The sequence below is a fragment of the Choloepus didactylus genome, chromosome 4 (genome assembly GCF_015220235.1).
Source record: "Choloepus didactylus isolate mChoDid1 chromosome 4, mChoDid1.pri, whole genome shotgun sequence".
In the NCBI taxonomy this organism is placed as follows: Eukaryota; Metazoa; Chordata; class Mammalia; order Pilosa; family Megalonychidae; genus Choloepus; species Choloepus didactylus.
In genome coordinates, this window is record NC_051310.1 from 18169900 (window position 1) to 18196854 (window position 26955).

Genomic DNA, 26955 nt, shown 5'->3' on the forward strand with positions numbered 1-26955 from the left:
TGTAGCTCTGTCATGGCAGCAAACAGGATTTTTGCAATTTATTGAGCTTCCCAGGGATTCCATATCTTCACCGATTCTTTGCTACAATCTAATTTAACGTAATTTTATCTAATTTCATTTGTTTACTGTCTAGTTTTAACATAATTTTGCACTTAAATGGACAAATTACCAATCTGATTTCATCATGTGGAAGGACTAGGGGATATTATTTTGAATATTACATCTTCTCATGTATATAATATGGGGCTTGAAATAGATTTCTCAGTTTCCTCTTCATCTGACAAGTCTGAGAGTATAATGCGAAGGCACACGTCCTTTGGATTTCAGAGCCCAGGACCAGGCAGCCGTGCAGCTGAGTGAGCTGGAAGAGGAAATGGGTCAGAGGATTCAGGCAGCAGAACACAAGACACGGAAAGAAGTGAGTTTCTGGGATTGGCTCTTTTCATTGAACAAATCTTTATGAGGTACCTTTTCTATACCGGGCACTTCTCTAGGTGTCGGGGCAGGAGAAACAAGTCTGTTTTAGGGGTTGTCTCTTGGGGAACTAGGATAGAGAGAGAAAGACAGATAATAAATGGGTGATAAATAAAGTAGTTAATTTCAGACAGCAGCGGTGCCGTGAAGATAGTAAAGCAGCGTGTGTCATTCACAGTGGCGGAGTAGAGGCTGCTCTAGGCTGGGGGTCAGAGGTCACATTGAAGAGGTGACATGAGAGCTGGGGCCTGCAGAAGGCAGAGCCAGCCTGCATTAGAGAAAACAGCTTGACTTGAACACATCACTCTCTCATTGCCAGTGCCCACCACCAACTTTAAATCTAGATTACAGTGGCATTAAAATCCTGTCTTTTAACATTGGAATTTTATTATGGAACACACCTTTTCTTCATATTGTAGGAATTCTTTAAAGCTGAAAATTGGATGCAGCCTCAGGGATTTCCACTGAAGAAACAATTATCTTTATTCCTTGTAAAATATCTGTAGGTGATTAATGTTTACTATGAGCAGAAAATAGACATATTTCTTTGAGTAGTTAAAGGTTAGGTTAAACATTCCATTTTTGTCTATTCATTTGTCCTATTAACTCTGAGAGGCAGTAGAATAGATCAGAAATGCCTGAGCATTGACATTTAATAGACCTCAGGTTGAATCCTGGCTCAGTCCTTCCCTAGTTTAGGTGGCACTTGAGAAATAGCCTCACCTCTGAGCCTTTTTTGTCCCATCTTTAAAATGGGATCATGCCATGTTTTAGTTTCCTGGCTACAAAAACAAATATACAATGGATCGACTTAACAATAGGATTTAATTGGCTTGTGGTTTCAGAGGCTAGAAGGCTTGCATCTTCCCCAGGTCGGTATCTTCTGGCCGGCAATCTTTGGGGTTCTTTGGCTTTTCCGTCATGTGGCAGTGCATGTGTCGGCATCTTCTCCTTTCTCTTCCCAGTTCCCTCGAGTTCCGTCTTCTGGCCGCTCCCCATGACTTCTCTCCCCGTCTGACTTCCACTCTGCTTATAAAGGACTCCATAACCTGGATTAAAATTCACCCTGATTCAGTGGGTCCATGCCTTAACTGAAGCAACATCATGAAGAGCTCTTATTTACAGTGGGTTCACACCCACCAGAATGCAGACCAGAACCAAGAACACATCCCCACTGGGGTTCACAGTTCAGTTCCCTCCTTCCACCTGCCTGCTTTGAAGGAGGCTGGAGTGTGATCCTCTGTAGCAGGGGCCTAGCTCCGTGCCTGAGAAGGGGTGGGTGTGCTGTGCCCACTCCTTTCTGTTTCCCTGTGTGTGCTTGACTCCTTTCAGATGCTTTACCTGAAACTGCTTTACCACATGTTCTGGTTTGCTAATGCTACCGTTACACAAAATACCAGTAATGGATTGGCTTTTATAAAGGGAGTTTATTTGGTTACAAATTTACAATCTGAAGTCCATGAAAATGTCCAAATTTAAGGCATCAACATGAGGACACCTTGCCCGAAGTTAGGCTGTTGGCATCCGGAAGACTTCTGTTAGCTGGGAAGGCACATGGCTGGCATCTGCTGATCCTGGTTTGTGTTCCACTCCTCTCTCAGCTCCTGTACCTTCTTCAAAATGTTGCTCTTGGGACGTTCTTTCCTCTCTTAGCTTCTCTGGAGCAAACACTGGGCTAGCATCTCCCAAGTGTCAGCAAAAGACTGCTTTCGGTGGCTGTCTCCAAAATGTCTCTCTCAGCTCTCAAAAAGTCACTCTCAGCTGCTCTGAGGTCCTTTTGTTTGTGAGTTCTTTTATAGGATACCAATGAAGACCCACCCTGAATGGGCAGGGCCATATCTCCATGGAAATAATCTAATCAAAGTTATTACCCACAGTTGGGTGGGTCACATCTCCATGGAAACATCCAGTTAAGAGTTCACACACTCATCAAAAAGATTGATCAATCTGCCCCCACAATTTGATTGCAGCAAATGCTATGGTTTTTTCTGAGGGACTAATACATATAGAAACCGGCACACCACAGGTATGCCCCTGGGTCTCTTCATTATCCTTTATCTCTTAATAACAAGTTTAGTAACAATTTGGAAGTCAACTCAACGGTGTAATTGGTTCCAGATTCGTGATCCAGTTGAACGCAGTAGATGTCCCACTCTTCTGTCAGGAACTTCTTTTTGTGGTCTCAACACAGTGAAATCATTTTTCCTGCCTCTTTTCTTTCCATCCACTGTATTCAATCTGTTCATTCATTCATTAAGGAAACACTCACCTTAAGCACATGTTTCAGCCTGACGTCAAATCTCATTGTTTCTTTTGGCTGAATATCTCCCAAATTTGTTGGTGGTGATGGGGACGTTACCATGGCCCTTGCTCCTGTCTCGCCCTTATAACTTTGTGTTTTGTTAGTTATACCATCCTGCTGGCTGGTTTCTTGGCTCTAGTCCGGTGGTGGTAAATCCGTGGCACCTGCGCCATCACTTCCTTCCATGGCCATGGCAGACATGGCTTGGCCAGTCACTCGCTGCCTTCTTTCTTCTGGACATGGATGTGGGCTCAGCCCTGGCAGGGTCCTCCAGCCCCATCCTAGTCTCTACCCGACACCTTCTAAACATGGTCTCTCTGTTATAACCTGTCCAGGCTAATTGAAGATTTTCTAGAACTTTCCTCCAGTTGGCATGGCTTGCCTTAGCCCCCAACTTGTTCTTCACCCCAGAGCTCCAACCCAGAGGCGTAGAAGCCCATTGCTGTGCTTTGGCTCCAGTGGTTTTCTTTGCTTTGATGATTGTCACCCCTTTCCTTTATGCTTCCCTAAAATCTGCAAAACGTAGAAAAAGTCTCACTTTCTCCTCATCTCCTAGCACATTCGTCTCCCTGACTTTGACTACTATTGTGTATATAGTGTATATGGCATTGTTTCACATTTCACACTTGGAAATTATATGGCGCACAATAATCTGCACATATTTAAAGTGTATGTGATATTTTGACATACGGATATACCTATGAAACCTTCACCATAATCAAGTTCAACCATAAAAAGTTTCCTCATGCACCTTTATTATACCTTTCTCCCTTCTTGTCCTTGCCCCTTTTTGCCAGGCAACCTTCTTCAGTCACTATGGATGAGCTTGAATTTTTAAGAATTTTATATGAATGGAGTTATAGAGTATGTATTCATATTCTTTCTTGTTGGGCTTATTTTACTTACTACAATACTTTTGAGACTCTTCTGTGTGGTAGCATATATCAGTGGTTCATTCTTTTTTATTGCTGAATAGAACTCTATTGTCTGGCTATACTGCAGTTTGTTTAATCATCATTAGAAGAATATTGGAGTTATTTCCAGCTTTTTGGCTATTACAAATACAACTGCCACGAACATTTGTGTCAAGTCTTTGTATGGACATATGCTTTTATTCCTCTTGAATAAATTCTTAGCATGGAGTTGCTGGCTTATATGTGTAGGTATGTGTTTAAATTTGTAACAGACTGCCAAACTGTTTTCTACAGTGGTTGTAACATTGTACATCTGTAACAGCAATGTTTGAGTATTTCATATGTTAAGCATTCTAAAAGGTGTGTAGGAAGCTCATCACAGTTTTAATTTCTCTAATGATGAATGATGTTAAATATTATTTACTGTCTGTGTATCTTCTTTGGTGAAGTGTCTGTTAAAATCTTTTGCCCATTTTTTAAATTGTGCTGTCTGTTTTCTTAGTGTTGAGTTTTGAGAGTTCTTTATATCTTCTGGGTACAAGTCCTTTATCAGATCCCTGTTCTATAAATATTTTCTCCTAGATTGTGATTTGTCTTTTTACTCTCTTAACCGTGCCTTTTGAAGAGTGGAAGGTTTTAATTTTGATGAAGTCTGATTTCTTAATTTCTTCTCTCATGGATTGTGCTTTTGGCATGCTACTTGGGAAATCTTTGCGTACCCAGGCTCATGAAAATTTTCTCCTATGTTTTCTTCTAGAAGTTTCATTGTTTCATTGTTTTAGGTTTTACATTTAGCATGCATTTTGTATATGGTGTTTATAGATTGAAATTATAATTATTATTATTTTTTTTTGGCATGTGGCTATCCAGTTGTTTTTACTGCACTTTTTGCAAAGACTATCCACTGGATTACTGTTTGCACTTTGTCCAAAGTCGGTTGACTGTATTCATGTAGGTTTTTTTCTGAGGTCCCTGTTCTGTTCCATTCATTGATTTGTCTGTCTTTACTCCAATTTCACAGTCTTAACATCTGTTGCTTTATAAGAAGTCTTGAAATCAAGTAATATTAATTCTTCAGCTTTTTTTCAAAAAGTTGTTTTGGCTGTTTGAGGCACTTTTGATTGCCATAGAATCAGGTTGTCTGTTTCTACAAAAACAAAAAACAAAAAAAAAAACCCTGGATTTTGAAGGAGACTTTTGTCACATCTATAGATCAATTTGAAGAGAGTTGACATTTCAACAATAATAAATATTCCAATCCAAAAACCAGATATATCTCTCCATTTATTAGATCTTCTTTAATTTTTCTGGGCACTGTTTCGTAGTATTCAATATAAAGATCTTATAGTTAATTTCTCACATTCATTCCTAAGTATTCATATTTGATGCTATTGTAAATGAGTTTTTTTAATTTCAATTTTTGATTGTTTTGTTCTAATGTCTAGAAATACATTTCATTTTTGTGTTTTGGTCTTATATCCTGTAGCATTGGTAAGCTTAATTGTTTAGTAGTGATATGTTGTTCATTGATGTCCTTTATTTAAGTTGAGGACCTTCTATATTAATTTTCTGAGGGTTTTTTAATTTATTCTTTTTGAATCAGGAATGGATGTTGGATTTTGTCAAATAGTTTTTCAGTGTCTATTGAAATGAGTGTATGGTTTTTCATTTTTAGAATATGAATATAGTTCATTTCATTGGTTTTTTTTATTCAGTTTTATTGAAATACATTCACGCACCATACAATCATCCATGGTATACAATCCACTGTCCACAGTATGATAACATAGTTATGCGTTCATCACCACAATCTATCTCTGAACATTTTCCTTACATCAGAAAGAACCAGAACAAGAATAAAAAATAAAAGTGGAAAAAAGAACACCCAGATCATCCCCCCATCCCACCCCATTTGTCTTTTAGTTTTTATCCCCATTCCTCCACTCTTCCATACACTAGATAAAGGGGGTGTGATCCACAAGGTCTTCACAATCACACTGTCACCCCTTGTAATCTACATTATTATATAATTGTCTTCAGGGGTCCAGACTGCTGGGTTGGAGTTTGGTAGTTTCAGATATTTACTTCTAGCTATTCCAATACATTAAAACCTAAGACATGTTATCTCTATAGTGCATAAGAATGTCCACCAGAGTGACCTCTCAAATCCATTTGAAATCTCTCAGCCACTGAAACTATTTCGTCTCATTTTGCATCCTCTTTTTGGTCAAGAAGATACTCTCAGTCCCATGATGCCGGGTCCACATTCATCCCTGGGTATCATATTCTGCATTGCCAGGGAGGTTTACAACCCTGGGAGTCGGGTCCCACGTAGGAGGGAGGGCAGCGAGTTCACCTGTCGAGATGGCTCAGTTAGAGAGAGAGAGGGCCACATCTGAGCAACAAAGAGGTACTCAGGGGGAGACTCTTGGGCACAATTATATGCAAGTTTAGACTCTCCTTTGCAGTAACGAGCTTCATAAGGGCAGGTCCCATGATCGAGGGCTCAGCACATCAAACCTCCAGTCCCAATGTTTTTGACAACATCAACACCAGTCCAGGTGAGGATGTCCAACACATCCGCACCTTCCCCCAGATCCTCGGGGCTGGGGAGGGGGAGGCTGTAAGTATATTTTTTATTATCTGCCCAAATTACTCTGGGATGTGTCACTATTTCACTCCAGCCTATACTAACCTACTGTATCTCACTTCCTATTCAAAGTTCCATGCAAATTTCATTGATTTTTGAATGTTAAAACAAACTAGCAGGCTTGGGATAAACCCATATATCACATTTAATGTTGAAAGACTGAATGCTTTCCCTATAATATTGGGAAAAAGACAAGGATTTCTGCTCTCACCACTTCTATTCTTCTGGCCAACGCAATAAGACAAGAAAAAGAAATAAAAGACCTCATCCAGATTAGAACCAAAGAAGTAAAACTATCTTTATTCATAGATTACATAATCATGTATCAAGAAAATCTGATGGAATCTACCAGAACCACTACTAAATAAATGATTAACAAAATTTTAGCAAATTATTGATTTTTTGAATGTTAAAACAGACTTGCATTCTTGGGATACACCCCACTTTGCCATGATATATATATACAAATATATACATAGACATTGAATTCAATTTGCTAAAATTTTGTTCCTCATTTTTGCATTTGTGTTTGTAAGAAATATTATTTTGTAGTTTTCTTTTAATGTCTGTCTGATTTTGGTGTCAGAATAAGATTGGTTCTATAGAATGAATTAGGAAGTATTCCCCCCTCTATTTTCTGGAAGATTGTGAAGAATTCATCCAAACCACTACCATCTCTCATCTACGTTAATGTAATAATCTCTGAATAGCATCTACCTGTTGCAGGTGAGGAATGAAATAAGCTGGATGGTGATAATTTCCTTTATTGAGCATTCACCACAATATTTATAAATTATAAAAAAGATGTTATTTGGCATTGTCGTCAAACAACCAGTGAAGAGAGTTGCCTAGTGGTGTACAAGTCCATTTTGAGTTAGCACCTCATTGTGGAGCCTCAACATCTTCATCCACCTGGAAATTGAGTGATATATGTACCTCCTCTGTAAAGCTGGATTGAAGTCAAGATACCTGCTTCAAAATAGATTATCCCTGGGGAAAGTATTGTTTCTCTGTGAAGCATTTTAAATAGATTATTTAATTTATTTGCATTATTTAACTTAATCCTCACAGTAATCCAGTAAGAAAATGGAGGCACCAAGAAGTTAAGTAACTTGCACAGACTAGATAACCGATAAGGGAGCAGAAAGGCCCTTGAATGTAGGCAGATGCTCAGCTGTGCCATCAGGCCACCTCTGCACAGAGACCCTACCTAACCACCTGATCTAAGTGGCTTTCTGTCCTCTTTCCTTTTTTATTTTCTTCTTAGCATCACTTTCTGAAATTATCTTTATATTCTGTCTTCCCCAATACATCGCTTCATCTGCATTGTTCCCTGTGCAATCCCCATGTCTTGAACTGTGGCTGATACTTCTCAACCGTGTCCCATCAAGTTACCCTGGAGAAAAGGGCAGGGGTCTGTGACTTCCAAGGATGTGGCACAAAACTCTGTCCTGGAAAAGGACATACTGGAAGCACTGGAGTGACTGCTCCGGTCCCCCAGACACTGTTCTCATTTCCACCAGTGGTTCTGCTCTTCTGTGTCTGGAATGTCAAATCCTACTAATCCAAGACTCAGCCTGAATCTTCTACCCCTCATGAAGCCCTCCCTGATAACTCAACTCTTCCCTTTGTGAAGCTCCTGGAACCCCTGCCTATGGTATCTCTTTTAATTTATTATAGTAGTCATTAATTAATTGATGTGCTAAACCATCTATCACAGTGGGAGTAATGTCTTAGAGGTTTCACTCTAGGATGATGTATGTATGTAGGTTATAGAAGATGCTGCAATTCTTACACTTTTGTAAGTTTCAATTCCAGAACATTCCAGAAGTGCTATACTGGTAAAATTACTTGGTTTACTTCTTCCATCCTTTCGCACCTTCCCCGGGTAAGAGACTTGGGCTCAGCATTAGTTTGAGACAAAAGATTTCTCAGCTGTGGGGTTTTGAAGATGGTTATTTTAAGAGGCTCAACTTATTTAAATCAACCCTGTGAATGTGCAACACAGTATTTTTCTTTTTCTACGAAAAATGGAAAGCTGAAGGAGCTCTTAGTGACCTCAGATGTCAGTGTGAAACAGGAGATCTGCAGGTGACCATAAAAAAACTCAAAAACGTAGGTATGTAGAACCTAGACTTTTAGGAATAGCCTCAGTATTCCAGTGTGTTTACATTATTAATGATTGAAATGTTTGCGATAATATTTAAGTGACAGTTGGCATCAGATTTCGGGGTCTAATTAGGCTCCTTGGAAAGATTTTTTTTAAAGGGCCCCTAAGTTCCTCTCCTTGTTCCAGGGGCCATGGACTCTTTTGCATATAGCTAATTAATATTTTTGATCCCTTGAACAACTGTCCATCAAACCCCCATTTGCTTTCCGTAGTCTTCGCCAATGAAGTCCCACGTGTCCAGTGACCTGGATGCTCCATGACAGAAGGCACCGTCTTCTGTGGTTACAGGTTTATCCCTACCCCTAGCTCACTGCAAGGTGTATGGTAGGATTTCAGTGACTACTGAATGAAATGAATATTCGTCTTCCATATAGAAAGTTCCAGCAAGAACTGGTCAGCAAGAGGTGAGAGAAAACTCACTGATGTATGAACAAAGATGTGACTGAGTTTTGGCCTTTGCTCTTTGGTTTCTAATGAGCAGGGTCTATTTCGCTCAGTGGTGCGCTGATAAATTTTTAACAAATGGCTCTCGGGGGTGTGTGGCAAGCCCCAGTTTGTAGCATTTGCCAATTTCCATGATATAAATATTTCACAGTGACTGAGTTGCAGCTCCTAGGTTGACATCACTGAATGCAGAGTCAGGAGGAGATGCTTCGAAGGGTTGTCATCAACTAGTACATGCTGGCTCCAGCACAGCACTGATTTCACTTCTTGCATATAGTTGTCTCCATGGTTAATGGAAATATCTTCACTAAATCCAAGACAGACAATTAGAAAATAATCATCTCTAAAAGTGGTATTATGACCTTGGGGACTTCACTTTGCTTCTCTGGCTGTTTACCTGATAAACTTGAATGCCCTTTCCAGTGTTTTAGAGTCAATGAAATTAAGTGATGATTAAGTGAATTTTGTAGCCTGTTGTAACTTAAACTTCTGTTGAGATCATTAAGAGTTCTCCCTAGTGTCCTTCTTGGAAAATTATTATTGTTGTCAGCCTCATATCTACTTTTCACAAGTCATTGAAACATATAGATGGCCTGTTCAGGAGAATCTGAATTGACCTGTTGATGCCAGAGCCACAGATTCTCCTATTCACTGCCCTCACTTACTTCCGTGGCCTCTCAAATCTCTACGCTAAGAAAATGCTTGCAAGAATAGACACAGAGGCTCTTGCCCTGCTGCAGCATCCAGTGAAGACCAGATAGCACCACACAGTAAAGGGGCCTGAGTGGAGAGTGAGAAGCCAGAGTTCTTGTCTAGACTGTGCCACCTTCTGCCTGTCACACTTGGCTTCATCTTTCCGAATTTTAGTTTCCATCTAAAATGGGATTCGTAATGACTGTCCTGTCTAGCCATAGTAATGGGTGTTTTGTTGATTTTCCAGTTTATTAAACTCTTTTATAATTAAAAAAATTATCTAATTCTGAAACTGAGGGATGTGCAAACATCCTTCTTTTAGGGATGAGGACACTGAGTTCCAGAGAGGCTAAGAAACTTGTTCAAAGGCACACACATGACCAATAAGGGTTGAGGGTCGTCTTACTGCACAATTTGTGTTTTTCTCACTTCTACCAGACTTCCTGCCTGATAGGGTTGTTAAGGGAGATTTTGTGAGAGTGTGTTAAAGACTGTAAAGAACTACCTAGAAAAGGTTGCAGATTTTATTATAATTATCATACTGTGTCACTGATTCTAGGAAACTCATGTCTTTCCACAGTTTCTCCTCTCTGAATCAAAATGCAACTTAAAATCAGTGATCCTCGATAGTCATGTGGCAATTGTGACATAATTGTGTGAAGAGCTTCAGTGAACACTATCTGGCAAGATGAAGAAGGCTCCAGCATCAGAGTACTTAGACTTGATGAGATATGAGATTTGTTTTGATGAACACACACATTTTAAATAAATTGACAGCCACAAATCCCCACAATTCTGTGGGGATGGAAGATACTCCTAAGAAAAGAATTTTTTTGTTCTCCATGTTTTAGATGCTCCTGAACTGCTTTAATCTGGTAATACTTCTAAGTCCACCACCAAGCAAAGCTCATCAATATATTTATATAATATTACGTGTGCATATCCCTTACCTCATGTCATGTCTAAATGTTACTTAGTTCAGTCATTTAATAAGCATTTCACTGTGAAGGCAACATAGGTGAATCTGACACTAACTCTGACTCTGAAACACCTAGACTACAGCAGAGAATGGAAAACATACGCACCGACTCTAATATGGGATAGAAAATGTTAGGTGCAGATGAAGTTCTAGGAGAGTGGAAAGACCCAGATTCATGTGCAGCCTAACTGAACAAGCAAGGACTGGCTGCTTTATGGCTGAATGGTTTCCCAAAAGAACTTTTCAGTTGTGTCAAAGAAAACTCATTTAACAAATTACGTAAAACAAAAACTCCCATCTTCCTAGATTATACATGGTTTGATGATTTATAAAGTTGTATAAAATTGAAAATTAAAAGCTTCTAGAATTCCCATTTTGATGATATTCAGAGATATTCCTAGATTTAATCAGATAAATTCAAGGGAGGTTTGTATACATACTTTTATTTTTCTTTTCAGCTAGAAGAACAATCAAAACACATAAGTCAAAAAGAAGATGTGGCTACGTTAAAAAAAACAAATTTATGACTTACCAATGGTAAGAATCCCCTTTTCAGTGACAGAGAGACATTTCCTTCTAGACCAGTATTTTGTAAACAAAATCACACTATTATTTCCATGTTCCGGGAATGGAGGCTTAAGAGAAATTAACACTATAGTCAGAGAAAGTCTTTAAGATTCCTTTGAGCAAATTATTATTTATGCAGCCTTTTTCTCTCCAACTATACCCATACCTACTATGATTGCTTTTTTTTTTTTAATCAAAGCAATAATGACATGGAAAAAAATAAAATTGTAGAACATGTTTGTGATGAAAAACAGCACTTCCATCACCAGTCTACTTTCCAGATAGCCATTTCCAGCCATTTATGATTGTAGATCTGGTGATTACTTTGAAAAGACTAAGTCCCATGAATTCATCTTTATTTATGATTTATTAATTTTAGTTATCTATGACTTCTTCTTGTGAAGGATGAATATATACTTTGCTATCTCCACCTCCCAAATTTTGATGCGTATATAGCTAGTTTTAGTTTTCCTGCTGGCTGTTCTTAAACTTTACTTAGTTAACCCTATGTTCTTGTAACATTACCCTGGCCTGAATCTCTGGCTCTGTAGGAAGGAAGGTTTTCACTCTGCCCTTCCTCCAACTTTCTTCCTTCTGTCCCTTTCCCCTCTTCTATCGACCATATCTTTATCTTTCATAACATTCCCATCTTTTCTGTTATCATTGTTAGTTTTCTTTATTTTGCGTTTAGGTTGATTCTAAAAGTTAATGCCAGTAAAGAACATTTCCTTTATTATGACTCTAATTGTTTTCACTACAGAGCCAGGAAATGAGCTAGGGTTGTATTTCTTTCTCTCCAGTTATTATCCCTATCCCATTCAAAAGATTAGGTTCTTGGCTTCATGGTCCAATAAATTCTCTTTATACACCACCAGTTCCACATTTTGCCACCTCTTAGTTTACCTTATAATTGGATCATGACTTTCTTGTATAATTATTATTTTTTAGATTTTTCTGGTTGATTTTTTTTTTCTTGTTATGAAGAGAAGCCTCTGCCATGGTCGTAATATCACCCTGATACCTTAGAATTTCTTATTTCTTCTTCTCAATAGAATTTGTTTCACTTTTCTTCTTGAAAATATTATTTTTGGCATCCCCTGGGTTTCAGTTCTTATTTGATCTATTGCTTTTTTACACTGCTATCCGTATGTCATTTTGGAATTTCTCTGAATTGGATTCTTGATTTAATCACAAGACTCAGATATTATAATTTTCCTCTTTTGGATTTTCATCCTCATTTTGCTATAGTAAATCCTCAAGGAACTTCTTCAGAAAGGGTATGTGGGAGGTCAGTTTATCAGTCTTTGCATATTTGAATATGTCTGTGTTCTCACAGTTTTTTGAAGGTTTGTCTAGACAAAAAATTTCTCTGGGACTCCTTTGAGAGTTTATTTTGGGCTTTCTATTTCTTGCTGCTATTTGTCTTCACATACTTGGTAATTGGTTATCTGTTCACATTTTAAATAGAAGGGTTAGGTTGGTCATTTTAGGTAGTGTTTGTAGGCTTCCCATACAGCCAGGTAAATATCTGTTTGCCCCTAGGCCTCTGCCCTGAGAAGGTGTCTTCCTAGGAGGTCTGTGGATGGAGCTGGCTGTGAGATGTGGGACCCCAATAGCATAATGGCTATTCAGAGGGCTTTGGCTTTCCTCCTAGGAGTCATCGAGTTCTTTTTAAAAAGACAAGCCCTCCCTTGTTGCCTTTGGAGTTGACTTTGTCTATCAGTCATTCTCTGCTGGGTAAGAGGGGATGGGCTAACACTTCTCCTGGACCCCCTTCCTCACTCTCTTTCCTTCATCAGCACGTTTCCATCCAGTTTCAGTTTCCGGAAATGTATTGAAATCCCTTTTTTGGTGACGGTTCCGTCTTCCATTCTTTTAACTGGTTTGGGCTCATTTCCTTTGGCGTTTCATATTAATGAGGTCTCAGGAGGCAAAGAAGACCAATTCATGTGCTCAGTGTATTGTCTTGAATCAGAAGCTTCCAGTGATGGATTTTGTTTTTTTAAGGAAAACTGCAGAAATTTCCTAATCACACTGGTGTATTTTCAGTGTACAACTTCAAAATGTAAGCTAAAAGGGCTCATTGTAAGATAATTGGTCTACCTTATAATAGGTACTGATAACTCCATGGAATGTTTATCGGTACCTTTATCCCTCTCGTTAGGTAAAACAAGTATTCAAATGTTTAGCCTCCATTAATTTTCCAGTAACATGTTCAAGTGCATCATGGTAAACTCTTGACTGTTATAGTTTGTCACCAAATGTCAAGTTTAAAAAGAGAGTAGCTTTAAGGATTTAAAAAGTTGACACTTTAATAATTTATATTCTCAGTTACAATGACTTGATAATTTGTTCATTGGACACCATGAGGAATTGTGGAGGGGTGGGGGAGTGGTGTGCGAGCAGGGTCCACTACACTTTATTTTATTCTTCTCAGATGGAAGAAACTCTGAGTCTGTTGACCTGCCCTATTCCTTTTCCATAGGAAAATCAGAAAGTGAAGAAAGCCCTTTCAGAAGCACAAACACAGCCTTTCTTCAGAGTGAGTTAGATGCATTGAAAAGTGATTATGCTGATCAGACCCTGAATTCTGAAAGGTATGGAATTTCACATTTTATTTTTCAGTTTAGGTAAATGTTTATGTACCGGTGATCATCATTGAGGATGAAACTTAGCTATTTAATAATGAAGAGTCATTTATTAACTTTCTAAACAGTTTTTCACTTTCTAAAGATTTTACTTTCAGGGTCAAATTTCCTGGTGATTTTTGTGTTTTTAATTTTTTTAAAGAAACAGATTAACTATTTTAATTATTGGCTGCTTAACACAGCGTATGGCTTAATAAATGTTTGAATTAACAGAGAGCAGAAGAAGATAGCTAAAATGTCAATAGTCAGTGCTTATTAAAGTGCTCTGAAGGTAGGAATCCAAGCCAAACAATATAAAAATGGGAAAAGTAGACCTCAGCAAGTAATTGTATTTTCGCATGCTTTAGTTTTGCAGTTGGGTGTTAATAATATAAGACCAAACACACAAACACACACATATCTATTTTTATTTAAGCGATGTATCTTTAGACATTTATATAGGGATATGTAAATATAAAAGCATATCTATGCATTTATATGTGTGTATGCCCTAGTACTTGAGCAGAATATCTTGGTTTTTGTTTGTTTGTCAACTTCAATCAGAATTAAGTTCATGTAATAGAGAGCCATGAAATATTTATTTAAAAAGTAAAAAAAAAAGTCTCTATGGAGTTAAACAACATAAGAGATAAATAATGTGAAAACCACCACCACCACCAGCAGTGGCCCAGGTTGGATGAGTCTCCATGTGATCATCAATAAAGTGTTCTTTTAGTTCAGAAGAAGGGACGAGCCTTATAAGAGAGGAGACCCTTGAGCTGAGCGTGGATGGAAGGAGAGTTCAGGTGGGTTAAGGTGGGAAGAGGCAGCAGTGATGACAGCGTCTGGAACGAAAAGAGGTCGGGTGCCCTCGGCCGGGCACTGTGCGTGGCCCTTAGCCGGCAAGAACTCATTCAGTCCACACAGCATTCGATGACAGGGACTCTCATTATCCCCATTTTCTCAGGGTTGTTCCGGGTGAGACGAGAAGCACAGCAGGGGACAAGGGCAAGGGGAAATGATAGCACATTTTTATAATTGTACTATTAGCTATAGTCCGTGGTTTCATGTGGTTCACTGTTTGCATAGTGTAGTTCCATGGACTTTTTTTAAACATTTTAATTCTGTTACCATAAGACTGGTCTGGGTACAGTGGTCAGAGCACAGAGCAGAGAGAGAAGTTTCCAATGGAAGAAGGGGGTGGGGGAGGGAGGAAGGGGTAACCGAGATGGGAGGTGGGGAAAGGAAATGTCCACTTTACCTCAAGCCAGGAGAGAACCACTGGGAGAGTTTGGCCCACGTCCCCTATAGTTTAGGAACCACGGGGTCCAGCACCTGCCTTGTATTCCTTTGAGTCCGTTCTGGTTCCTAATGGTGGGTGTCCTGATGGTCATCATCTGTCCACATTAAGATAGCTATTTTGCATAGGCTGATGCATTTCAATTCCTCAGAGGGCTTCACAGTGCTAACTACTAGAAACAGTGTACTACCAGGATTTGGGGGTCATTAAATTTTCTTTAAAAATGTAATTGTCTTATATAATAATGTAGATTACAAGCGGTGACAGTGTGATTGTGAAGACCTTGTGGATCACACCCCTTTATCTAGTGTATGGATGAGTGGAGGAATGGGGATAAAAACTAAAGGACAAACGGGGTGGGATGGGGGGATGATTTGGGTGTTGTTTTTTCACTTTTATTTTTTATTCTTGTTCTGGTTCTTTCTGATGTAAGGAAAATGTTCAGAGATAGATTGTGGTGATGAACGCATAACTATGTTATCATACTGTGGACAGTGGATTGTATATCATGGATGATTGTATGGTGTGTGAATGTATTTCAATAAAACTGAATTTAATGAAAAAAAAATCATTCAAAATTCCAGAAAAAAAAAAATGTAATTGTCTAAATATGAAACGCTCCTTTGATAAACTTATAAGAATTCAATGCCAGCACAGATCTGTGGATTTTTATCAAATTGATATGTAAAGTTCCAGTATGGACAGAAATCTGTTCCTTCCACTTTGGGATGTGATTCATTGGAATCAGAAAGATTTAGCCTCTTGATGAACCCATAAAAACTTTTTCCATGTTACAGGAAAAACATTCGATCTCATTGAGGGGAGAATATATAACTCTGCATCTAGGAAGAAATATTTCTGGCTTTCATAAGATGGGCTAAAGCCTGCCCAGTGGAGGAAATAACAATTTTTGATTAACAGATTGTCAGCATGGGGCACATTCCTTCAATTTTCAGCAATTTAAAATCCCAGAATTTAATCAGCTTTTATAGAATGCTGCCCACTGCTTGTATAGCAACCAGGGAGACAGTAGTGAAGAATTGTAGAACGAGCATTAGATCAGAGATCATGCTGACTGGGGTGTCTTTATTTTGTATGAAGACATTTTTTATTATTTAGGAATTGGTCAAAACATGCCATATTTTTATTAAATGACTTCTCTGAGTGCTTTATGTTCACGACAGTAAATGGTGCTATAATAAGTTGGCAGGCCTCCCAGCAAGTAGACCTTTGATATATGTTGTGTGAGCACATTGATATGAAATCAGAATTACAGAAACACAGGGGGTATTCCTCACGCATAGTTGTCTTATTCTGGAATGGAAAATAAGTCAAAGTGCCACATTGCTACCAGGAAGCCTAAAAATCCACGTATAAACTAATGAGTTTTGTTTTTATAAATTGGTTTTGATTATGCATTTCTTGTTAAAGTACCAAGTACCTACAATATGCAAGGCTCCGCAGGGACTAAAAAGGATTCAAGAAGCATGGCCCTGCTGTAAAGTAGCTCACAGTATACATTCTGTGTATACTTGTTTGTATACATATGGTTCACACATATTTTTACTTCCTTTCTATCCTTGGTCTACGTGCAGTTGGGTAAATGTACCAGTACTCTTCATATGGGAATGTGACACCACTCACTCCTCTGTCTGTGTGTTGTTGCTTTGTTCTTTCTTCTGGTTTTGATGCTAGGGACTGCCAGTTCATCGTTGCTGGTGTTTTTCATCTAATTAGGTAAAAAGTTGTATACATTAGGTAGTATAGAGTGCCCTTTTGAGGAAGAACAGTGTAAATAGATTGATGTAGGACTGGATTTGTGATCTGAAAAACTTTTTTGTTGGTATATAACCAAAAGTAATCCCATTGAACAAAAGAAGATGTAAGATGGAAGTTCACCATATGTGATTCAAAGAAGAGAGAGCTAACCTGTGGATTGTTCTCAGTAGAGTGGGTTAGTGATTTGTGATGAGAACCTCCATCTAAAGGTTTTAAGTTGGGGTTGATGACTGTGCTTCAGAGGTACATAAACTTCATGAGATTATAAATAACATTTCCCATTTAAATAGCTATGCATTTGCTTGAGGCATTAACTATAGCTTTCACTGGATTCTCCAAGAGATCCATGAATAAGCCCCCAAAATGATGAATCATTGTATTAGGCCAAGAGTCAGTAAATTTTATCTGAAATGGACCAGACCTACCCATTCTCTCGTTCTTTTTTTTTTTGTTTTTCGAATCCAAAATTATAGCTCTGCAAAGGACAATGGAGACCAACCTCTTATCTGTAGAAAATATGGCGTCATTAGCCTTTGTTCTAGTTACTCTTGCCACATAACAAACCACCCCAGAATTTGAAAGTGTAAAATAACCATTTTAGTTGGCTCCCAGATTCTGTGGGTTGGGAAATCAGACAAGGTAGAGTGGGGATAGCTTGTCTGTGTTCCACAATGTCTGGGGCCTCAGCTGGGAAGACTGCAAGGCTGGGGTGACTCGATGGCTGGGAACTGGGATCATCTGGAGGCCCCTTCACTTACACATCTGGCATCTGGCCAGGGATGACCTGAACTCTGAACTCAGCTGATCGTGTCAAAAGAGAACCTACATGTGTCCTCTCCGTGGGGTTGTGCTTCTTCACAGCATGGCAGCCTCGGGGTAGTGAAACTTCTCACGTGGCATCTCAGGGCTCTAGGGTGAGTCCCAGGAGACAAGGAGGAAGCTGCCTCCTTTCGTCTTACCTAGCCTCGGAAGCCATGCACCATCGCTTGCTCTGCACTCTGTTGACGAAGCAGTGACAAGCATGCCTCGGGTGCCTTATGGGTGAGGGTGCATAGACCTCACCTCCAACTTGGGGAAATGTCAAAGAAAAGTTGCAGTCATTTGTATAAGAAATGGTCTTTGGCCCATTCTATGGTCGAGGCACCTGACTCAGCGAGTCAGGAACTTGCCATGTAATTTCTGAAGTCATTACATTAGCTTGTTTTATTTTAGAGTTTTTGAGCTGAAGAAAACTTTAAGGATCCCCTAATCCCAACACTTCTTTAAATAAAGATGATGTTGTTATCAAGACCCAGAGGACTTGCCCAAGATTATACCTCTAGGCGAGGTCATTTAACAAGGGCACTCCCCATCACACTGAATGAATACTGGCAACTAAGCTATATTAGTACTACAAACAAATCTAGCTCATGGAAGAGGACTTTGGAGTGGGAAATGGCACCAGCAGAAGCATCAAGGGCTGCAAGAAACAGTGACCACCTCTACCACTGAAACCATGGGGGAGAGAGTAATGGCTGGGAAAGCCTATCGCTCCGCCTCCTCTCTAATAATATTGACTTCCATTTGATTAGCAGGTTCACAGACACACTGATATTTAGTGTATTAAGCCACTGTTCCTATTTCTCCAGGGGAACTGAGGCTCAGAGACTCAAATTTGCGCAAATTTACCTAATAAGTTTGGCAGTGTAGGCTTCCACAGATTGTCTGGTTGCACGGTCCATGATGTTTTTCCCACATGGGCAAAGTGTTTTAGTCTTGAATATGCAACACTGCAGATGTAAGGATACTCCAGCTATGCAGAAGTATGCATTCAAAGAGGGAAAGTGAATGCACCTGGAATGCCCTGCAAATCAAGGACGCAGAGTCAGTCCTTTTGAGCCTAATGTCTGAATCCATCTACTGAATTTTCTGTACCCTAAGTGTCCCCTTTCCCTTGAAGAGGCAAAAGGGAGTAAAAGACTAAATATAAGGACAAAAGCAATGTCATGCCTGCTGCCAGCATTCCACCTGAATACAGCCTCCTACAGGTGGCTCCCATCCAAGGCAAGCAGGAGCTTTCTAGGAATGGGGGTCTGCTTCCTTTTAGAAGCAAAGCAGATAAGGTGTGGCAGTTTCTGGATATCAGACTCTGGAAGAGAAGCCCCTGTAGGTGACTTTTGTTTCCTAAGCACCTAAGGAAGTGAAGGTTTTATAAACTGACTCTACAAGATGACCTTGGAGAGGAAAGAGGAAAAGAACTATACGATGGAACTGTGAACAGTTGTTTGTATACCGTGGATGACTGTATGGTATGTGAATATATCTCAATAAAATGGAATTTTAAAAAAGATAATACAGCTATTACTTTATTAGTGCTTGAGTAGGAGTTTATATACCTGTTCTTCTCTAATATGAAACCTGGAACTAGTTTTGTTCCTGAAAAAAATCCACCAATGATTTCTCAAATACTTTTTCATTTAGAAAGTTTTTCATTCTTTTTCTTGATTTTGATACTTAAGAAACCACGCCCCCCCCCACACACACATTTGAGCTTTATTTGATCTCTGCTCATGTTTATATTATCTTTAGTAGCTTCTTGTTGTAACTCTCCTATGATGAGAACATTTGATGAAAATCTAGGGAAGGCTAAACTTGCTTGGGTACTTGGAGCTCTAATGATCAATCAAGTGGTTGTGGGGAGGATAGAAGACAGCTTTTTTTCTGCTTAGGAAAAGGAGATTTGGAGCAAGGCACAATGTGATTTAAGTTGCACTGGTATGCTTCTTTTCTGATAATAGTCAACTCCATTAAGATGGCCTCTCAGCTAGCTAGTTAAACACAAAGTTAAAGTTTATCCTTAAATTAGCCCTACCTCTTATACTGCCGACTAGGAGAGGGAAAGCTGGGTGTGCTGATTTATGAACAGCCACTATTAAATCTGTTTTTCTTAAACTCTACAGGCATCTTGATGTGAGTGACTGCTGACAGGTAACTGATGTAGGAATCCATGCTCTGGCAAGAAGCTGCCACCAGCTCAACTATCTGGACCTGAGCTCTACATTAATTCTTGCAAAATATTCCATTATATAAATGTGATGTATTTAAATATTATCCTACTCGCAAACATACAAGTTCCCTCTAATTTTACTTTTGAGAAATAACATAGTAATAAATACCCTTGTACACAAATATTTGAGTTCTTTGATTATTCCGTGGATATAAAGACCTGGAAGTAGAATACTAGTTCAAAAGTTGTGATATGGATATTTACTAAGATTTCAATAATATTGCTAAATTGCTATTCAGAACCACTGTACCAGTTTATTCTTCCAGTAGTAGTGTATGAAAATGCCTGTTGTCAATCATAGGAAACCTCATTGCTCTCTTAAATATATAGCCAACATTATGGAGGGGTGTCTTATTTTAATTTGTTTTGCCAATGATTCTTGACGTTAATTTTTGATATTACAAATGGAATTTTGAATACCTTCCTTTTATTTGTTTTGCATTTCTTGTGAACATTTTTGTTTTTCTTTTTGTTTTTTTGTGGTTTTTTTTGCCCCTTTTACCGTTTAGACTTGTATCTTGTTGCATATGTTTGCCAATATTCTTTATAGGTATTATGGTTTTAATGCTTGGTCTTTTAAATATTTTGTAGATTTCATCCAAGTATATCATGTTATTAAAAGTGTTTCAGTTGGTTCTCTTGGGTTTTATTAATAGGTTGAGTACATTTAAGGATAGAATATACATGAATATGTGCAAAATATATGTGCCTTAAAATGTATTTCAACGATCCACACCTGTGATGGTTTAAAACATTATGAAACTCAGAAAAACATGTTCTTAAAGTAAATCCATTCCTGTGGGTGTGAACCTATTGTAAGTAGGACCTTTTGATGAGGTTACTTTGGTTAAGGTGTGGCCCACCTCAATCAGATGAGTCTTAACCCTATTAGTGGAGTGTTTTATGAGAGAATGAAATTCAGACAGAGAAAAAGCCACAGGAAACAAGAGGCTGGATATCGACAGAACCTGGAAGAGAAGGGAGAGACCTGGAGATGCTGCCATGTAACTTGCCATGTGGCAGAGGAGCCAAGGATGGTGGCAAAGCCAGCCCCAGAGTGCCAAAGTCTTTGGGAGAAAGCTTTGCCTTGTTGATGGCTTGATTTGGACTTTCTTTGAGCCTCAAAATTGTAAGCTAATAAATTTCCATTGTGTAAGACAGCCCATTTCATGGCATTTACTTGAGAAGCCTAGGAACCTAAAACAACATATATATCTTAACCATGAAAAACCCTAAGTTGAGGTAACATATGAGACAATCTTCTATCAATTTGGGAGTCACATACAGAGCCCTTTATGGAACTCATCTGCTTTAAGGCTGCATTTTAAGGTGTGATCTACTGATGTTCTAGAAGAAATATAACAATTGTACTTGGTCTCTTTCTGTGGAACTAGGCATATATAAAATAGAGGGCCTGGAAATAGATCTGAATGGAAGAAATAGGGCCATTCTGAATAGACATGAATTCAAACTTCCAAGTATTATGCAGTCATTCACTACAGACTATGTACCCCTACACTTGCAGATCTCTGGGCCTAGGAACTTCAGCTGGATTTACAAAACTAGCAAGCTTCCATCCCCATTTGCTGCTTCACCAATGTCATCTTTCTTCCCAATTTTACTTCTGTCCACTACCTCCTTCATAGAAAAACCAAACTGACAAAGAAGTTGAAAGGGAGACAATGAATTTACTCATTGTAGCCTTAAATCCCAATTACTTTGGGCCCATTTTCTCATTTATGTTTAAGGCCTGTTGCAGATGGGAGTTTCTTTCTCCTTCTCTCTCTTTCTTTCATTCGTGAGTATCTGGATAATGGTTTGTGGTTATTGATCCCTCTGATAAGCTTACTATGCATATTTGCTTTCTACTTTTAAATGCCCAACTGAAATATAATGAAGAAAAAAGTGAACATAGGTTGTGTTGGAGCAAATGATAAGCCCCTGTTATATCTGTACTCAGTAGACAACAGTAGCTCCCTTGGGTGATACAGAACAAATGAAAGTGTGTGCTTCAGCTAGAACCATTGTTTTCCCTGGGTGATCGATGATGGTGGGCTTCCAGGAATGACAGACAGGCCAGGTCAGTTCCCTAATTAGGGAATTATCTTCATAGAAGGAGGCTGTGCATCTAATTAAGCCAACATCCCACAGAGGCCCCAGGAGCTTTATAAGGAGAGCTGTTGCCAACAGGCAGAATGAAGACACTTTTTTTTTTTTCGTTCTTTTCAAAGGCCAAGATCCCACTAATTAAAATACCAAGAGAATGACCTCACACATAAGAGCTTATTTTACCACATTTTTTACAACTTATTGACATTGTGATTCTCCAGGCTGTGTTTCTTGATAGCTATAGCAACATCCCCACTTCCGTTGGCTCTCCTAGCACTCTCTTACAGGATTATCTGGTTCATACCACTTCAGTACCTTCCATTTATATTTTACTTCTGTCTTAAAACATTCAGTTGACTCAAATGTGAATTCAAAACCAGTTACAGTGCATTGTTCACTGCACCCAATCCAGTACCTGGGTAGTGTAATTCTAGAGACGTGATCAACTTGGTAAATATATGACAGGCATTCGGAGAGCCCGTGGCTCCTTGTTTAAGTACAACTTCTGGAGCAGTGGTACCTCCTGAGCAGACCCTGTCCTATCTTAGCAGGATTTACTCTGAGGAAAAAGAATATTCTTTTCTAAAAGTGATGGAAACTTCCAGTGGTGGTTGAATGATTGGAGAGAGAAACATGTTACAAAAATAGAAAACTGTTGTTACATTGTCTTTCTCACATGAGTGAATTTGGCATCTTAGAAGAAGACAGGAAATACCATTCTTATGCTCCTTATGGAAACACTCAATAGAAACCTGCCTCTGTGTGCTGTGTATCCATTGTGAGGTTTTTATGTTATCATCTAGATTCAGGCTAGAAATGAACGGGAACATTGATACAGAAGCAGAATCCTGCCTACCCCTTTACTTGTAGACTTTGAAGAATGAGAGACAGATAACCTTTTGGGTGAAGCATAAGGATATCTAACTAAACAGGAAAAGATTCATTTTCTTCTTGTGCAAGTAGTCTGAGAGAATCATGTTGTTGCATTTAATTCAAGAGGCAGAATAGTTTCCCTGGGCCAAACTCCAAAACTTCTGTTAGCCGTGTGACCGTGGGTAAGTCACTTGAACATCTCTGTGCCTCAGTTTCTTCGTCGGTAGCATGCGGATGGTAATAACAGCACCTATCTCACAGGATCATTGTGGAGATTGAATTAAGACATTGTGCCAGTTTGGACATATTATGTCCCCCAAAAGCCATGTTCTTTAATGCAGTCTTATGAAGGCAGACATTAAACTTTCGAATGAGTGTTTCCATGGAGATGTAGACCCTGCCCATTCAGGGCGGGTCTTAATTAAATCACTGGAGTCCTATAAGATTGCTCACAGACAGAAGGAGCTCAGTGCAGCTGAGGGAGACCTTTAGAGAAAGCCATTTTAAACCAGAACCCAGGAAGCCAAGGACCAGCAGATGCCAGCCACGTGCCTTCCGAGCTGACAGAGGTGTTCTGGACGACATCGGCCATTCTTCAGTGAAGATATTCTCTTGTTGATGCCTTAGTTTGGATACTTTTATGGCCTTAGATCTGTAAAGTTGTAAGTTAATAAACCTCCTTTATAAAAGCCAATCCATTTCTGGTATTTTGCATAACAGCAGCACTAGCAAACTGGAACAGATAGGGACACATTTAGGACCTGGTGCATAGAAAGCACTCTGTAAGTGTTGGCCATTATCGTTTGTTTATAATACTCATAAACTTTTCTTTATTCCAAAGAACATGTATTATTCATAGGACATTAAACTGATGTTACTAATTTAAGGAAAGGTGGTTATTTCTTCTTTTAAGGAGTATATTTTTAAAAGGAAAGCAAAAAGTATTCCTCAGTTTGAGTAAACCCATTTTGAAGAATTTTGGACTTTCGTGATTATGACAGGGAAGGCTTATTTCCTTGACGGTGCTCATCTAATCATTCACTGGAACCCAATGAGGTATCCAAATTTCAGTATGTAGGGATATGTCCATGAAAATTAAAGTACCTCTAACTTTTCTGTTACTGATTTGAAAACACAGAAAATATTCATTTCAAAGATGGGAATAGAAATGAGAGTTTTGTGTATATAAAATGTTAACATTCAAAGACATAGACTTCTTACCAGATACATGTGCTCTCCATATTATGGAAACATGTAGAATTCTTTCAGGGAAAGAAACAAACAAACGAACACCACCTGCTGTTCTACATACTCCATGGAAACTTTGCCTTGCCCTTGTTAGCATTATGAAGCATCCCCTATGGTACGCGCTACGGATTATGGGTTGAAGTATGTGTCCCCCCCCAACCCCCAAATAAAGGCTTGTTCAAGTCCTAACCTCCAGTCCTGTGAATGTGACCTTGTTTGAAACCAGGGTCTTTGAAACATGTACTTAGTTAAGACGAGGCCCTGTCCAGTATGACCGGTGTCCTTCTAAGAATGGGAGAGGACACACCGAGGCTCAGGGGAGAAAGCCGAGATAGTGAGGCAGAGATGCAAGCCAAGGATTGCCGGCAAACCAGAGACTCTTTAGGAAGAGGCAAGATTTTGTATTTGGAGCCCCCAGAGCTGTGAGACGATATATTTCAGTTATAAGTCAGAGATTTGTTACTTTGTAACAGCAGCCTTAAGCAAATTTGTCCTTTGTTACAGCAGTCTTAAACAAACTAAGACACAATGAAATATCTAGAATAAGTAAATTCATAGAGACAGTAGATGAGAGAGGTTCGGGGAGGAAGGAATGGGGAGTTATTGCTTAATGGGCTCAGAGTTTCTGTTTGGGGTGATGGAAACATTTTGGTAATGGATAGTGGTGATGGTGACAGAATATAAAAGCAATTAATGCCACTGAATTGTACACTTCAAAATGGTTAAAATGGCAATTTTTATTTTATATATATATATAACCTCAAAAAAATTTTAAAACGAGTTACCTTCCCTTCATTATTATTAAATACACATCAAAATTATAACACTGATAATTATCTTGATTCATCTACTCTTGTCATTTCAGCATCTCAAAATGAAACTCTGACATCTTTATCCCTTTGTTTCTGACATCTTTAGTTTTTTGCTTGCTTTCTGTGGTCTGGAAGTTTTAGTAGATGTGTTCACTGTGAGTATTTGTTTCATGAAGTTCCCTTTACATTCGAGACTGTGAGGGGCGAGGGGAGAAGTAAGTGAAGAGGAGTGGGGGTAATTTAATGTCAAGGGCCATGGCAAATTTAAGGGTTGAATACTTTTTGAAAACTATTTGTAGAAAAGCACTTTTAACTTCCTATTCTAATATCTTTTTCTTCCTCTTCCTCGTTTCCAGAGTTTGTTTGTTGGCTAATTATTGTCACATTAGTTTGGAATGTGTGAAACTCAGTTTCTGTGAGAACCTCAACCTGGATGTGGTTAAAAAGCTTTGCAAAAACTGCAGACGGTAAGAGAACATTGACTTTGCCCGCTTGTATCTCTTTCAGTCTTAAATGTCATCAAAAAATGAAGAGGAAACCTGATGTTAGCTATGCAAATACTGTATTTCTTTCTAAGTCCTCATTGTTGTTTCTATTTTATTGACACAGAGTTCTAACAGTCACTAAGTATTTCCCAGGAAACTATCTTCTGATAAGTCCAGTTAAGGCTAAGACAAGCTTTCTTATTGACCTTTCAAATAACAGAAAATCTGTTTCTTTTTACGTTGGAATTCTTAAAATAATCAAAGAAATAATATTTGAAAACAAAATGAAATATCTTTTTGTCAGGGTGACCTCTGTCCTTGGAATACCATTTACTAAGATGATACAACAAGCTAGGGAAGAAAAACCGTTTCATAGGTTCCATCTTTCAAGAATTATTTAATTGGTCTTAGTCTATGCTGTGAAATCTGAACTTCTTGAGTGAAATTTGAAATTTTTTAAAAAATTAATCTTTCATAAAATGGGAGAGTCATAGTGCAAGTACGTCTGTATGGAGCACTAGAACTTTTTAGATTTAAAACAAACAAAATAGTGGAACAATTTGAGAAAGTTTGGTTTGCCAATTGTAAATATCTGAAAACGTAATTAAGAATTTGTTTATCAGTGGAAAACATGAATTCAGAGCTTTAATTATGAATATATGAATATAATATATATGAATGATACAGATAATATATATGAATAATATAGATAATATACATGAATGATATAAATAATACAATATATGACTATAATAATGCATAATTTGATAATGAAATCTGTATCATTTTTGAAGCATCATCTCTAAAGTTTTGGCATTCTCAACAAATGTGTCGATAAGCAAAGATCTCTGTCTTCCACTATTTCTTCTGCATGGTGCAAATATGACCTTCTTGCCTTTTTTTTTTTTTTAAAGCTAGGTTTCATTACATTCATCAATTTTCTACAACATTAAAGTCCTTGCAAATTAATGAATACATGTAACATCATTAAAATCCTGATTCTGTATTTTCAATTGCTACATTAGTGAAAAATAGAGTCCGAGCTCACTGTTAAGCTGAGACTCTAGGGTATTGGTGAAAAGGTCCTTATTTGTATATCTCCTTTGAACTGCTGAATTATCCTTTCTAGAAGAATAAGAATAGTTTTAGAATTTTATGGATCTCTTTCTGACTCTTGTAGTTTGCCTCATTTTGCACTTCTGGGAACAGGAGCTTTTATCTTTTTTAGCCTTCAAAAATAGATTAATATTTAACATCTCATATTGTAGAATTGGTAACTACTTTCATTCTACAAAGAAATGTACATTTCTCCATTCTTTTGGATGAATACAAATGTATGTCTGATCTAAAAATGCACAGAAAGCATTTCCTGGAGCTCAAAGTAATTTTCAAGTGTTTGAAATAAAATTTGTAGGCTTCCCTAGGAAGAAATCCATTTATGGTCTTAGAACACTATTTGTCTGTTGTTCAAATATAAGCTTTG

General features: G+C 38.4%; 1 protein-coding gene across 24 annotated transcripts in view; it reads left to right on the forward strand.

The window, feature by feature from the left end:
- The window catches only part of LOC119531162 (ras and EF-hand domain-containing protein-like), a 45239-nt gene extending 19785 nt beyond the window's left edge, over positions 1-25454 (forward strand). For 9 of the 24 annotated variants that reach the window (XR_005216256.1, XR_005216251.1, XR_005216252.1 and 6 more), the window contains 5 exons: positions 328-418; positions 10228-10522; positions 11085-11163; positions 13679-13790; positions 19839-20395. Coding sequence is in view for 5 of the 24 variants with exons in the window: in XM_037832071.1 (XP_037687999.1) it covers positions 328-418; positions 7864-7974 (202 nt within the window). In the remaining 19 variants the exon portion in view is untranslated. Of the gene's footprint in view, positions 1-327; positions 420-7863; positions 8288-8651; positions 8915-10227; positions 10523-11084; positions 11164-13678; positions 13791-19838; positions 20396-25343 lie in introns of those variants that run through there. The other 15 variants (XR_005216247.1, XM_037832071.1, XM_037832076.1 and 12 more) reach the window with 9 other exon arrangements.
- The last annotated feature ends 1501 nt before the right edge of the window (positions 25455-26955 follow it).